This window comes from Nicotiana tabacum, chromosome 20, assembly GCF_000715075.1.
Source record: "Nicotiana tabacum cultivar K326 chromosome 20, ASM71507v2, whole genome shotgun sequence".
Taxonomy (NCBI): domain Eukaryota; kingdom Viridiplantae; phylum Streptophyta; class Magnoliopsida; order Solanales; family Solanaceae; genus Nicotiana; species Nicotiana tabacum.
In genome coordinates, this window is record NC_134099.1 from 20,239,839 (window position 1) to 20,255,232 (window position 15,394).

Here is a 15,394-nt window from a genome sequence, read left to right on the forward strand (position 1 = left end):
CATGTCTATAAAATATATTTTATATGCGTCATTAGTTGTATAACTAATAATAAACTTAACCAAATATTTTAATAAGAATAAATTATGGTAAAATATAAAAACATAAAATGCAAATTTTTAAAGGGGAAGACTTCAAAAATGTTCTTATATATATAAAATTTTGTTTTAAAGTAGAGCCAATTATGCACAACTTTCCTAATGGTCAGTGAACTGAGAACTTACGAACTATTAGAATAATAAATAGTATACTTCTCATTATTTGCCATGAGCAATTTTCTATATTACTTGGCACCTTTCCTCAAATAGAATGAAGAATTTGGAAACGACTAATATAGGCATGTATAACGTTTTACTCATATATTAAAAAAACCAAACTCCAATTCCCACCTCCCCTGAGCCTCAATTTTGCGATATCCCAATAAATAAATGAACTAAATCGAAGAAATATATACAATTAAAAGGAGAATATCTTCTCTACTTCTCTCACCTCTTCACTATTTCAACATCTAAGTAGAAATATGCATGTTGGTTACTGAACCGTGTCACAAGCCCATAGATTAATTCATGGTTACATTTCACTTAGCGTTTCTAAAACATTGTACTTCCCAAAGGATTTGTTTAAACATATATGTAAATGATCAATACTTCCTTAAAGATCAGCAAAAATTGCTAGTGCATCCAGTACACGAGACCAAAGGAATTCATGATTTTGGCTGTAAATTCAAGAATAAATCAATCATCTTAGAAGTTAGTCTCAGCACTTGACTATCGACTGGAAATAATCTACTCTTATACACTTTTCAACTTTTGAATTGGAACGTAATGCTAAGAACTCGATTACTGTTGAACTTTTCCAAGCAACCTCATTTGATCAAGTCCTTTTAGAAGCTAATTTATACGATAATTTTTTTACTCTTTTACATTAGATATTTCACTATAAAGACTTCATAACTTATACCTGAATTTTATATATCATCAGTATCGCCAAAATTATCTTTTTACCCATTTATATACAAAGTAGATCCACGATTATTAAATTTTTTATTCTAATGGTCTTATTACTTATAGCTTGCAACTACAAATATATATAATAGGTATTTAAGAGATGTTAGTGTAATCAAAGAACATACCTTTGGTTACAAAATATTTTTTGTAGTGTTTTTGATTCTGTTTGTGATATACCTTTTGTGATATCAGTTTGATGTGGAAAGTGATTTTTTTTATATTTTCCATGGAAAAGGATCCAAAAAGTTAGATTTAATATGCCCTTTGAGAGACATTGTCACATGAAAAGTGAGATTGTGGGAGTTCCAAAAAAAGATGACTTATGTTGAGAATTGAAAACGGTTTCCAAAGTAGCCTCTATCGAGTTATGAATAAAGCAGTTTTAGTTTCCACGGTTTGTATATATATATTTTTTTGAAATTCAAATTCAAATACTAATTTTACCTAACTAATTTTACCTAACTTAACTAAAATTAGCCTAAAATTACCACATGACATTTTCTTAATGCAACACTTGGCAAATTCTCATGGCTGACTTCTTTCTTTTTAATTAATAATAGATAATAGATAGATAGATTAGAGTAATTCCAAATCATATCACAAAGGATAAAACAACAAAAAAATATGTATTTAATCTGAGATTACAACTTAAGAAAACAAAATTTACTGTCCAATCAAACCGAGGACCCGTTTGTCCATAAGAAATTTTTATTTCTTTTTGAAAAAAAATTCAAACAATTGGTTATACATTGAAATGATTTTCTGAAGATGAGTTGGAAATTTGAAAAAGTGGCTTTTATCATATTTTCATGTAAAAATTCATTTTTCTTCGTAAAACTATAACAAATTTTCAAGTGAATTGTATATTCAAACACAATTTTGAATTTCAACTTTTTTTTCAACTTAACTCAATTTTTTTTTAAAATTATATTTTTTTCGTGTCCAAGTCAATTAGAAAAACTCATTAGTTTTTCAATTTAATAAAAATAAAATAAAAATAAACTCAAGATGAATAAATTGTGAAGGCGACGAGTGAATGTCCAAACCTCTCTTCTCGTCGGCATCGGTCTCTGACGAAGCAACAGACTTCATTCATTCCACAGAAACCCTAGGTGAATACTAAACAGTTGCCTCAATTTCTCTGGCTGACTTAAATACAGCTGTCTCATTATTCAACTTAATTTCTGCTTCCTTTTTTTTTAAATGTATAGTTCCTTCTTTTTGTTGTTGCTGTAGCTATGTTTCGCTCTGGGAATGGAAGGGACGGCTTTTGAACGAGTGAGAAGCCCAGAAATATAATTTTGTATGTTTTACTAAATTTGTTGTATTCTGATTCCATGATTTGAAAACATTTTATAAACTAACAAATTTAGGAAAAAGGAGAGAAAAGAGAGAAGCACCCATGGATGTAGCTTAGCAATGGAGTAATCGAGGTGGCCTGAACACCACTATTATTGGGAAAAAATTAAAGAAGTGGAAGAAAGAAAATAAACATTGGAGAACCATAGTTCAAATCCTAGCAGATGCAAAAAGAACAATAGGTGGATTTCTTCCCATCTACCTAAGGTCATAAGCTTTAGTGGCAGAGTTTCCCGGTACCTCTTGGTGGGAAGTAATATATACCAATAATCAAGGAGCCGTATACTGGTCCGGACACCGCCTGCTCTTAAAAAAAAAAAGAAGAAAAAAAAAAAACAGAGGAATGGTTGAATGAAGGAGGGAAGAAAAATACCCTCCATTTTAGACTCTAATGAGTGAAATTAGGGTTCTAACTGTGACTATTTCACTGTCTCCGGATGTGTGAGTCTCATTTCTTAATTTGTTCTGCTCTATCTTTGATGCGTTGCTTAAGTTTTTTCTTGCACAATTTTATCTTGTATCAGGATTGCAATGGACACTATTAAACATGAGAAAGTAAGGAGATTTGAGGAGTTTGTTGATCGCCGTCTGAAACCAGATCTTGTTCATGCAATTGCTGAACGGTTGTAACAAATATCTCATTCTAGTTTCCTCGGTTTTCCTGAAATCATTTTCTGTGTCATATATCTCTAATTACTTTCTTTCACACCATTTACTGCATTTCTATTCGATCCCTATCCTTGAATGACAAAGAAGTTTTTCGGCTGAACATTTCACTTTTCATATTAACAGACAAGGATCTTTGATGACCTATATTTAAAGTATATTCTAGTAGATTCCTATTATGGTGATTTCCTTAAACTTATTTAGCTTGCTCCTCCATCAATCAGAGTATAAATTATGGCTGATTTTGTAAAAACTTATTTTCCAGATTAATGGTCAAATTGTGCAGTAGAACGAGGAAAAACTAGGTGTTATTCTAGTCATGGTTAAATTTTGTTCATCAATTTGAGGCTTAATCCTGCAATGTTGTGTTAAAAAGTTTTAGCATCTTAATGTATGAAGGCGATGTGTCGGAATAAACTCTGCAATTAGCGAACTGATCAGTAGACAAATTACGCCTTATGGGGAACAGTGATGTCCAAACTGTTGCATAGAAAGTAATTGAATGGTTTATATCCAAAATACTAAAGTTACCTGCATATGATAAAAGATCTATACGTATTTAAGTTTAATTATCGTAACCAGGAGCTTCAAGCCCTTGAGTCTTCATCATACGAATTTGGCTAGTTCTTGCTGGCAGATGTAGGAAATACATGTTACTTGAGGAAATACCCAGGGAATCTTATTTTCTTTCATGCAAATAATCTTACGATGGCATAACTTGGTTTATTTTGTTTCCTTTCACTTGTTGGCTGCAGGGACAAGGTCTTTGAACAGCAAAAGATTTTGTATCCTTCCCTTGTATATAACACAGTTATGGAAATTTAGTTGGATCATTATTTCAGTCGTTTGGACTTTTTGATGTATTTACTTGCATGAATTAAATTGTTTAATTGTTTATCTGAAGTTTGACGTTGGAATGAGGTCTGTGCAGTTTTCTTAACCACCTTCTTTTAGCTCAGATTTAAGAAGCAATATAGAGAATTTGGAGAAAAACAGTGTAACTAATATGAGGACGCTGGTTAATCTTGGCTCTGAAGTATATATACAAGCTGATGTGTAAGTCTTTGTTAGCTTTATTTTAATGTTGGAAGCAATTTTCTGAGAAAAATAAATCAAAAGCAAGTGATGTCTGCTATCATTTGAACATGCTCGACAGGCCAGATACAACGCGCATATTTGTCGATGTCGGACTTGGATTTCATGTAGAGTTCACTTGGTCGGAAGCTCTAAAGTATATATCAGCAAGGGAGGAGAAATTAGCCGGGTACTTCTAACTTGTGATTCCACCGTTAGTGTTTTATTTTAGTTTGAGGGCATAAATTTAGTTACAGTTTCTTTCAAAATCTAGATGATTGTGTAAAGTATAACTTGGTTACATGATAAATCCGTCTTCTGTTCTTAAGATTTGGAGAAGAATTGATGATGATAAAATACAAGAATTCAATGAATTGGTCATCTTAATAATAGATCAAATCCCTCATGGAGTTTCTCCTTATGATGTATAGTGAGGATCTCTTTTTTACTGATAAGAAATAGGTTGGATCTTTTTCCTAAAACCAATTACCGGTAAGTGAGTCACTTGAATAAATGGAGATGGGGAAGTTTGCAGAATTCTGAGATTTGTACAGTACAGTTAAAGCTACATTTCATGAATAACCAGCTTTAAAGTTTACTGACAGCATAATTCAACTAATAGCATATATCAAGGATAAAATAAAAGAAGTTCACTTGAGATGGTTCGGCCATGTCCTGCGTTGCTAGCCCCTAGTCCTATCAGTTGAATAGCCCAAGCTCCTTAAGAGCACCGGTTCATGGGTGCGAAATAATGTTGAGTGAAGGTGTTAAAATGGGACGAGATAAACCTAAAATCACAAGGAAGTTGTCTTGGAAGGCTTACTGTCTCTTGAAATACATGCAGACTTAGTGAAACACGGGTTCACTTTTTGCATCATTTCTTCCTTTGCGAGAGCGTCCCCGTGTAATTATTGCCTTCAGCCCAGCAATCCATACCTCAGCTTCATCCTTGTCTTTACAGATCTACACAGAATTATCATTAGAGTTGTAGAATTTTTTTTAAGACTATGTTGTAGAAATCAAAATGCTCATTTTTTCTACAGGAAAAAAAATATTTATTTTTGAGGAGACAAATCAGAAACCTACCAAGTCCAAAGATCTGTCATTACAGATGAGAGAAAATGATTGATACTCCTTTTCAGGTCGAGGATACGGCTGGAATATTGCCTAAGGAGGAGAAAAATTAAAGCTGTTTTGGTTAGCCACTTGAAACTAAAGCTCCAGAGCAAGAAGTAATATATAATCACACAGAATAAGGATCTAAATTTGGCAAGAAGTAAGAAAAGAAAAAGCCTCGTGAACTATAAATGAACAATCTTTACAAGTCAATCATAGAGCACATCATCTCCTTTAAGTTTTTGGTTGCTCCCTCTGTTCCTCCATCATCCTAGAGTTTGGTCCACTTTACTACACCAACCACCCTTTGAGAAAAACATGAAAAGCAAATAGAAAGAAAAGAGGAACAATAGACATTGCCATTTTCGGAAAGTTAACAAAACTACAGTCCTACTGTCTCTCCTTGGAAGCGCTCGTAGAAGGAAAATTGAGGGAGAAAATTTCCTTTATTAGGGAAGAAAGGTGGGAATAGTCAAACTCACAGTTCTCTGTCCAGGAATAATCCTTGAAACATGACACAGTTCAAGCTGTTTTTCTTCTTTGCCGTGATACCATACCAACGCAGATTCGTCCTGATACATATCCAAGAAAGCCCTTAGTGATGCGGTATAAATACAACTTGTAATCAAGTTTCCAAGCAAGTAAAGGAAAAAACTAGTACTTATTGAAATGCATATTCAACGGATAATCAAAAAATCCCCGAGGGCGAGCTTGTGCACTATTCAGAACTCTGTGGATAATACAAAAATCTATTTCTCTTCTCTCCCTCGCTTTCAACTCTTTGTGCACGGTGTACACAAAATGCTTGTATCTGTGCCTTTGCCCGATCTCACATCTGCTATGGTGCCAAAGCTATCCTAAATGTAAAAGGAGACTGCTTAATTGCATCATAAAGATCAATAAAATTAGATGGTCAATTTATTCTCTATGCAAATAAGGGAGTCCTGAACATCAAACAATTTCTATCCTTTGACAAAATGTTCATATAAGGATGAATGTCAGCAAAGACATAATGCCGAGCTTTTGAACTTCTGTAGTATCATACAAACGTTACTAATCACTTCCAATGAGATCACTAATTTCAATATGTCCTTTTGCAGACTGAAGACGTTAAGAACTTAAACGCCTAGATACTGTATTATGTCCTCCAGCATGCATTTTAACCCCATGAACCACAAAGGAAAATAATATATTGAAAATGAGATAACTAAAGAACTCACATTAGAAAGACGAAAAGGACAGAACTTGGGTTTTCCTCTGCGCCCATACTTCAGCAGATTTACTCCTTTCTTAAGCGCTGCAATGGCCTTCAAATGAAACAAAGCCAAGAAGAAAAGATAACAAGCAGAAAACAGTTAAGCTTAATATCTACATGCAGGGCAATAAATACATTCATTTTGCATTCCCTAAATCTAGAACCTCATAATTACTCTCAGAGGCAGAGGGAGCCTCTATGCTATAGTCTTAACTGAACTCCATATTTTTGATGCAGAACTCCATATATATATATATATATATATGTGTGTATGTGTGTGTGTGTGTGTGTGTGTGTGTTAACATTCAGAGCGGAGGCGGACCTTGGATGTGAAGGTGGCAGGGGCACATGAGCGAAATGCTCAACTAGTGCTCCCATTGGACTTTTGATCTTAAGTGTTCCAAGCAAAACATATGACCATTTTTTCAACATATATACAATTATATATTCAGAATTTTTGCCGAAGTTAATGGGGTCCAGTGACCCCTCTTCTACAAGCATAGGCCCGCCTCTGTACGTATGTATGTATATAGATGTGGGTGAAAGATAGGACACAATGAATAAAAAGATCTATATAGGCGATGCCAATCAGTTGGGAAATATTCATGTTCGTATGTTTTATTTTAGATCCTATGCTTCCTAGGTCTCCTTTAGCCTTGTCAGAGATCTATATGCTAGTAGAAATATATAGAGAACTTTTGGTACTTTTTATTTTGGCTGAATACATATGCTGCCCCTTAAACTTGTCAGTAAATTCCACATAGACACTTTAACTTAAGGTGTAACCTATTGAACACTTGAACTAAGCTAAAAATATGTCAATTGAACACCTTTTTCAACTCAGGAGAAACATCAGAATGCGTGAGATTCACAGCAGTTGTCATGGCAAAGTGACAAATAAAAAGAAGACACATCAGCAACAAGTAAAAATTAATGCCCGATGACTGGGGTTGGTCTCCTACTCCGGCAAGAGCACAATATGCACAAAAAACTGTCTTTGCGTTAACAAATTCAATTGAAATCACGATTGGCGGCAAAATCAAAACAGCTGGAAATTGACGCCTGTCCTAAAACAAGTATAGAGAAATCACTATCCTCGGCCGAGGGTCTACCGTAAATAGCCTTCTATTTTCATAAGGTAGGGGTAAGGTATGCGTAAACGCTACCCTTCCCAGACCACACTTGTGGGATTACACTGGGTTTGTTGTTGTTGTTACTATCCTCCGATGAGGACTTTTTTTCTTCAGCTTTGACAGACGCCCTTTTATGAATAATCAAAATAACACGTATTCCACCAAAAACACATACGAGGTTTGAGCTAAAAGAAAGAATGCCCACAGTGGGTTGACTTTGAGTTAAAGTTTGACATTGCGTTTCAGTTTTGTCCGCGACTGGCGTTACAACGAAGGAGACGGTTTCTTCCACCATTTCTCTGGCTGTGACGACCGTTACTTGCATCTTCTCTCCATGTTCCCTTCGTGCTATTTTTTGTTTTAGTATTCTCTGATTTTCTCTCTCTTTTGTGTCCGTATTTAAGGTTCTATAATTCATGAAGTGGGGTTTTTCATGACTTTCAACGTAGAGAGGTTTCTAGGTGAGAGTCATAGGGAAGACAAGTTTTGAGATACTGCAAGTTACAAGATACGTGGGCTGAAAATGAATTATACAATAATTTTAAAGGAAAATTCAACATTCAACATTCAACTTTTTCTCTTTTTCTTCTTTAGAATTTAAAATCATCCATAATTCACTTATGCACTTGTTATGGTTTGGTGGCTAGATTTTTATAGATTTTCCAAGTGATTTAGCGGTTGTAAAAGCGGGTTATATTACCGGAAAAAATGGCTTTCGTTGATGTTGGATTTTCCGGCCGAAGAATGAATTAGGGGGACAGGAAGAATGTAGTGAGAGAGGAAAACCTAGTACATCTCTGGATAAAAAAGTGAATTCAGGAAAATATGAAGCATACTCACTCTCTCAAAGGAGGTGAAAAACACTCACTGTGCCATAACAGCACATTATGTTCGATTGACACTTTTTTAGATTAGTTCAAGTGTTCAATAGGTCACACCTTTAGTTAAAGTGTCTTAGTGAAATTTTCTGCCAAGTTTAAGGGGCTGCATATGTATTCAGCCTTTTATTTTTATTTTGTATAACATTGGCTCGAGATGAGTTTAAATTGAGAATCATGATCCGTGAGAATTCATATAGCCGATTCCTACTTATTTGGGGCTGAGATGTAATTATTGTTTGTATCATTCAACTAACTGGCTGCAATTCATTTTGTTCAATCTATGTTTTTGTTTTCAAACTCGTCTAAGCTTTAACCAGACTGCTATGGATGAAAAAGATAAGAATACCGAATTTTCGGTTGTAAATTTCAGTGTCTAATTCTTACTGTTGCATTCAAAAATAACAAGTGTCTAATCAGGTCAGATGTTTGTTTTTCTTTTCCTATCCACATCCTCTCCATTTTACTTTTGAGCCTCTTGGTATTGGAGCCAGCTGGTTCAACTCTTGTTGGTTTGTTTTGGGGTCGAGGTGAGGTGAGGGGAGGAGTTATGTGTTTGAGCTTTTCACACTCAAGGAAGAGAATAACCTTCTCCGACATGTTTTATGACTTCATTTTTCCATGTTCAAGCGGAAATGCTCTGGCGAGCATTATTTTAAGTCATCTTTCTTGCCTTACACTGAATGTTGATTTTTTTTTCAATTAAATGTGCAGGCAAATAGAGGAATATACACGTCTAATTGCATCAATTAAGGCCCAGATCAAGATGGTATGTGGGTTAATTTTTCTCCTTTCCTTCTTCCTAATAAACATGTGCTTCGGAGCTCTCAAGGACGCACATAATATCAAGTTGTGAGAGATAAACCGGAGCTTTCTTTTATGTTCCTGATGAAATTACACTAACTGGTGCATATTTTGTGAAAAAACTTGAATGCAGGTTCATGAAGGGATACGTGAGCTGCTCCAGCTTCCGGCAGAGCCAGCTTACTAAGGTGTACATGTTATAAATTGGTTAAGGAGAGGGGATTTACAGAGAAGGACCACCAAAAAGTGAAAAATGAAGTCTAAGCTAATTCTCTATCCATCAAAATGGTGGATGTGCAAATGTTCTATAAAGGACTTCTCTATCTGTTCCTTTAAAAAAGATCATCTGTGGAAGAGGAGGGGTGATTGATTAAAATTTCCATCAGTTTTTTTAGAAGTTTTGGATACTGCATTAGGTATCAGAACGACTGGAATTGGAACCATACAACCTATTTGACTAATATATTTGAGGTCAATGCTAATGCCTAACTGTGTGTCTCTATGAAGGTTTTATATTGTTGAGATACAATAACATGGACATTTTCAATTTGCATTTTTTTTCCAAATAAATTAGAGCAAAAAGTTTGGTCTTCCATGGAAAATTGTCGACAAGGCAGGATCAGTAATTTTTCTTCCTACATGTGAAAAGTTCCTTCCATCGGTACTCTATTTAATTGTCTACATGTGAAAAGTTCCTTCCTTCGGTACTCTATTTAATTGTTTTCATAGTTACTTGTTTAAACACTTTGTAATAAAAAATTCCCCCCTAAAAAGGAACTCCGGTATCCTATATTTATCAAATTGCCTTTAATAAAACGGTTAATAGAAGTAATACCAAAACTATGTTACAATCGAACTGCTGTTATATCACGAGATTAAGAGTCCGTTTGGACATAATAATTTTTTCACTAACTTTTTTTCCAAAACAACATTTGGATATAAAATTTTCAATTTTCATTTGAAGATAAATTTTAGAATTTTTCGAAAATTTGCACAAAAATTCAAAAGCAATTCAAAATTATATTCATGTCTAAACATAACTTTAATTTTCAAATATCATTTTTACTTTTTTTTGTGAATTTTACAATTCTTATGTCCAAACGCCCACTAACTATCGCGCTTGTGAGCACGTGATTTTTGTTTTTCACGAAAATTACTCCAAAAGAAAAATCAAAATAAAACAAAATGTCATCTGTGTACAATTTTGAGAATTTGCGTGACATTTTGGTAATTATTTTGTCCGTAAATGTTTACCTTATTTTAGTTATTTAAAAATACAAAAAATATAGGTCGCATGCATACTTAAGATTTAATTGTGCATTTAGGAATCAATTAAACCATAATTTTGGTTTTCAAGGGGGAAATCACAAAAAATATGCATTTTTATTCTAATTGTCGTCATCATGTGATTTTTTTTATTAAACGTTTTAATTTGTGTGTTAATTATTGTTGAATGTTAATTAATATTTGTGTAGTTTAATTTTGGTTTTAATTTAATTAGGAATTTTTATTTAAATTAAAAGAATGAAAGGGGAGGAAAATACCGGATTTGGACCAAAAAATCCATTTGAAAATCAGGCCCAATTCGTTACACTGACCCAGTCCATGACCTGGGTTTCCAAACGACGTCATTTAGATGTATTTGATCTGAGCCGTTCATCTCACTTCATCTAACGGCTCCAGGCTTTCCCAGTTACCCGACCCACTGGTACCCGGATCGACCCATTCCCAACACTAAACCAAACGACGCCGTCCCCCTAAGTGCAAAGATCAAGGCCGTTGATCACCAATGATCCAATGGCCGAAATTCAACTCCCCCATCCCGTATATAAACCCCCCTCTTTTACCCCACGCCCCCTAAACCGAACCCCCCTTTTACCTTCGTCTCCAAACCTCGGAGACCAAACAAACCCTCCGCCTTCAACCACCATGCACCGCCCACCGGAAATCGCCTCACGGCGGTTCCGGTGGTCCAAACAACCCCATCTTCACACCATAGAACCCCCTCACCCTCCTCTTTCTGAATCTATCTTCTATTGTCCTCGAATCCCAGTAGTATGTCTCGAATATCAGATCGAAAAATCAGCCAAGGACCTTAGTTCACCCGATGACCCCCAAATTAACATCCTTAGATCATCTAACCACCCCCAATCCAACACCAGTACCCGTTTGCATCGAATCATCTTCGAGCTTCTCGAATCTTTGTTTGAAGATTCGAGCAAAGCCCGGACATACCCCAATCCACCCTAAACTCACACCCTGGCATCCCCTGACCTCCCTCGTACCTGAAACACACTGGTTTCCTTTCAAACCTGGTTGGAACCGTTCGAACCCTAAAATCGAACCAAGAACCCTAGAAAACCAAAAGTTGGAATCAGTCTGAAGGGGAGAAATTTGGGTGTCCAATGGACCTTAGTCAAAGTGTTCTCAGTTGAGAACACTCGATTAAGGTCCCTTCGACCTCAAAAGATTCGAGTCAAGTGTTCAACCTGGGTTCGTCTAGTCTTGTATTTGTTTAAGGTACTTCTTTCCTCCTCTCTTGTTCTTTGTGTTATGTCTAATTGTTGTTTAGGTGGTTATAATTTAGCCTCGTTTGATTGATCCCATTTTGCCCCATCAGACCTTTTATTGGATCCAATTTTATTATCATTTCTGCTTATTGTCATTTGTTGTATGCTGTAATGTGTTGTCGATTAGTCTGATATGTTTGAATGATAGAGTAGCATGATAATTAGTCTAATGTTTAGTTCATTCTTGGTTGTGACCCCTCCTGCCTTGTTTGTGTTCTGAATGGTAATATTTGAGTTCAGATTTGAGCCTGTGGTTGTTTTCAGTTCATTGAGCTGAATTTATGGTTCGTTTGTTCAACCTGAATTAGTCAACCCCCTTTTTGAAACTCTGCTGGTTGTTCCCTACTTTTGCACTCCAAATTTGTTTAGGGCATATGCTGGTCAGGTTGATCTCAGTCCATCTTGTTTTGCTGAGTTTAAATATGATTGTTTCCCCATTTATAGTTAGTTCAATATATGCTGCCCTGAACTTTTAGGTTTCATTCTAAATGCCATCTGATTTAGTATCTTGAATTACTAGCTGATTTGAATTGGTTGTAGCTGTTGTAACTAGTTGGATTCAGTTTAGTTAATAAGTAGGTTTGAATAGGTTGTTGATCAAAGTCTGTATCCAGCACTTAAGGGGTTTGGGGTAGGACAGTGAATCACAGGGGTTTCAGGGGTAATTTGGGGATTTCAAAACTTGGAAAAAGAGGGTTAACTTGAGTGGACTGTCAGGAAGTACAAATGTACCATTAATCTAATGCATTTGTTTAAATAAAGTTGGGAACAAAAGATAATAGTATGGGGGAGGTTTTGTTGGGGAGTGATTAAATAAATGTTGCCCATAATCTTTGAATTAAAAATAGGATAGGATAAGTGTAGTGGGGAACAAAACATACAATAGTGGGCAAAAGAAGGAGGAAGGGGCAGAATATTTTTCTGATTTTAGTTTTTGAGTGCTCTTAAGAGCTGGAGTGTGGGATCTTTTGGCATATATACAGAGCCACTGATAGGCAGCAAGGGGGGAGGAAGAGAAAAAAAAAGAAAAGAAAAAGAACATAGAGAGAGAACTTAGGAGAGAGTGGACAGATTTTTTTCTAGATTTTGAGAGCTGTGAGCTGCATCTATCAGGCCTTCCTTTTAATGTCTTGAAACATCAGTAAACTACTGTTGTCTCGTACCTATCTCCCTTTTGCTTTGACTGTGAAGCCTGTGATTGCATTTTGGTTTTGCTGGGTTTTCAATTGTTCGCTCTTGAGTTTGCTGGGTTTATTTGCTACTGCTTCCATTGGTTATAGCTGAATCTTTTTCACTTGGATTTATTCTGCTTATTGTTACTGCTACTGTTGCTGTTGTTATTTACGGAACACTACTGTTGCTTCACTGATCTTCATCTTCTTTCCTTGCTTTCCAAATACCAGGTACACAAAACTGAATACACTGGTACATCTTGTAAGCTACTCGAAGCATGAACGCAAAAAAATGGGAAAGATTTGAATCTGTAGTTTAATGTAGTTTTTTCTTTCTTTTATTGTCTGTATTTAGAACATTCTATGCACTGCCCATGTAAACTCTGGTTACATACTGAATCTCATTTGTATATATGTTAGCTAGTTGCCTTAACTAGAATCAGGTGGTTGTTGTTTATGTATAACATGGGCATTATCCTATAGCAGTTTAAGTTGTAAACTCCTTCCCCGTAGGCTTTTAGTTTAAATGGACTAACAGTTGTAGTTGTAACATTCTGCTAGTTCAATTTGTTCGATTAAACATCATGTTCCAAATACATATCAGGCCTTAGGTGATTACTCAATAGTTCAAACTATTTTAGTTAACAACTTGTTCATCTAAATTCGTAAAAAAAAACGGGTTTCATTGGGAATCACTTTCATTTCGGGTTCTTAAAGTTTGAACATGTGTAGAATCATTTGGCTAAGCCCAGCATCTGAATAAGGATGGCACAGGTCCAGTTTTACTCCTTATACATTGGACCTAGGCCCATAATTGTTAACCGACTGCCCTTATTGTATTGTCTTCAGATTTAACGACTCACTTTCGAAACTCAACTATAATAACTCGTGAGCATATAAATAAGCTAGAACTCTTTTCTTTCATTGTAGAGACGAACGAAATAGAAAACATAGTCACTATAAGTAGATCCTTTTAAAACAGAAATGAGGCGTGTCTCGCCAAACAAAAGTGCAAATTGCAGGGCCCTCAATAATTGGTCATAGTAAAATACTTAGAATTTGGGATGAATTGTTTAGTGAATTTCACTGCCTTCCCCAAAGATAATTACGCGTTAGACTCTTTAGGCGCGATTTAATTAAATTACATTCTTAAATTCGGGTGCGCATTTATGCGACCCAAATCCAAATCTCAACGGAGTCGGAATGTATTAACAACCACGGGCGCATTGATTGTGACGTGGTTCGAAATGCATTTTCACGACGTTGCAATTCCATAAAAAATAAATAATAATAAAAGCTGTTTAAACCTAATAAAAGCACACAAGTTATAACATGTATTAAAATCAGATATTTAGCCATTATAACAATTTAAGCGACCGTGCTAGAACCACGGGATCCGTGGGTGCCTAACACCTTCCCTCGGGTCAACAAAATTCTTTACTTAGAATTTCTGGTTCGGAGACTTCATTTGGAAAGTCGAAAATTTCCTCGATTTGGGATTCAAGATAAACCGGTGACTTGGGACACCAAAAACCAAACCTTTCCCAAGTGGCGACTCTGAAATAAATAAATAAATCCATTTCGAATATTGTCACTTAAATTGGAAAAAGTCCCTCACGCATTTATCCTTCGGGGTAGGCACGCAAAAAAAAGGTGTGACAGCTCTGGCGACTCTGGTGGGGATACAACCCAGAATCTCTTGTTCAGGGTTTAGAATTCGAGCTTAGAATAATTGTTATATTTGGCTTCATTATCTGATCTTTATTACATGTTTGGTCATAACGTGCTCAAATGTTGCCTTTTACCGCTTTGATATTATCTGAATTGTATATTAATTGTGCCGAAACCCTTCTCTTCTTACCTCCGGGGAGGAGCTTGCTGGTCAAGACTCCCTATTCTGTTAGTGTCAATACCTGAAATAAGAAAGAGGCCGGACAAGTTACAAAGCCGGACGATCCCGTGGGTCCACGGTACGTAGCCCCTCCTCGACTCAAGTTGTCCGCTCGGGTACACAGTCTAGAACAAATACCCAGGTTACGAACCTAGAATAACTCAGCTTCATGCCGGATCCCTAGTAGGAACGTTTGTTTGCATCATGTGCATTTGACCTTGGAGACTCAACACAAGGGTTGGGTCTGTCTAGGACAGGTACCTAAATTAAAAAAGACCATCTCGCTGCATCTTGTTTGTTTTGCACATTTATTTGCTGCAGACTTGCATGTTGACCGGTTTCTGAAAATACTTATTGAAAAAAACACAAAAAAACAAAAAAAAGTAGTTTTCAAACTCAAAAAAAAAATGGTTTCCTCCTTTCTAATATCTTTCATACAAAAAAAAATCAAAACAAAATCAGAAAAAAAGA

General features: G+C 35.7%; 1 protein-coding gene across 3 annotated transcripts; it reads left to right on the plus strand.

The window, feature by feature from the left end:
• Nucleotides 1-1,989: 1,989 nt before the first annotated feature.
• Nucleotides 1,990-9,793, plus strand: LOC107780387 (uncharacterized). Of its 3 annotated transcripts, none has more exons than XM_016600916.2 (8): nt 1,994-2,117; nt 2,242-2,308; nt 2,889-2,987; nt 3,786-3,815; nt 3,985-4,086; nt 4,187-4,294; nt 9,201-9,255; nt 9,424-9,793. In XM_016600916.2, exons 3-8 carry the CDS (start codon nt 2,896-2,898, stop codon nt 9,475-9,477), a joined length of 441 nt encoding a protein of 146 aa, XP_016456402.1. In that variant the 5' UTR covers nt 1,994-2,117; nt 2,242-2,308; nt 2,889-2,895; the 3' UTR covers nt 9,478-9,793. The 3 variants fall into 3 exon arrangements, with proteins under 3 accessions (XP_016456404.1, XP_016456402.1, XP_016456403.1); XM_016600917.2 differs by having other exon boundaries at nt 2,008-2,117; nt 2,242-2,283; XM_016600918.2 differs by lacking the exon at nt 2,242-2,308 and having other exon boundaries at nt 1,990-2,117.
• The last annotated feature ends 5,601 nt before the right edge of the window (nt 9,794-15,394 follow it).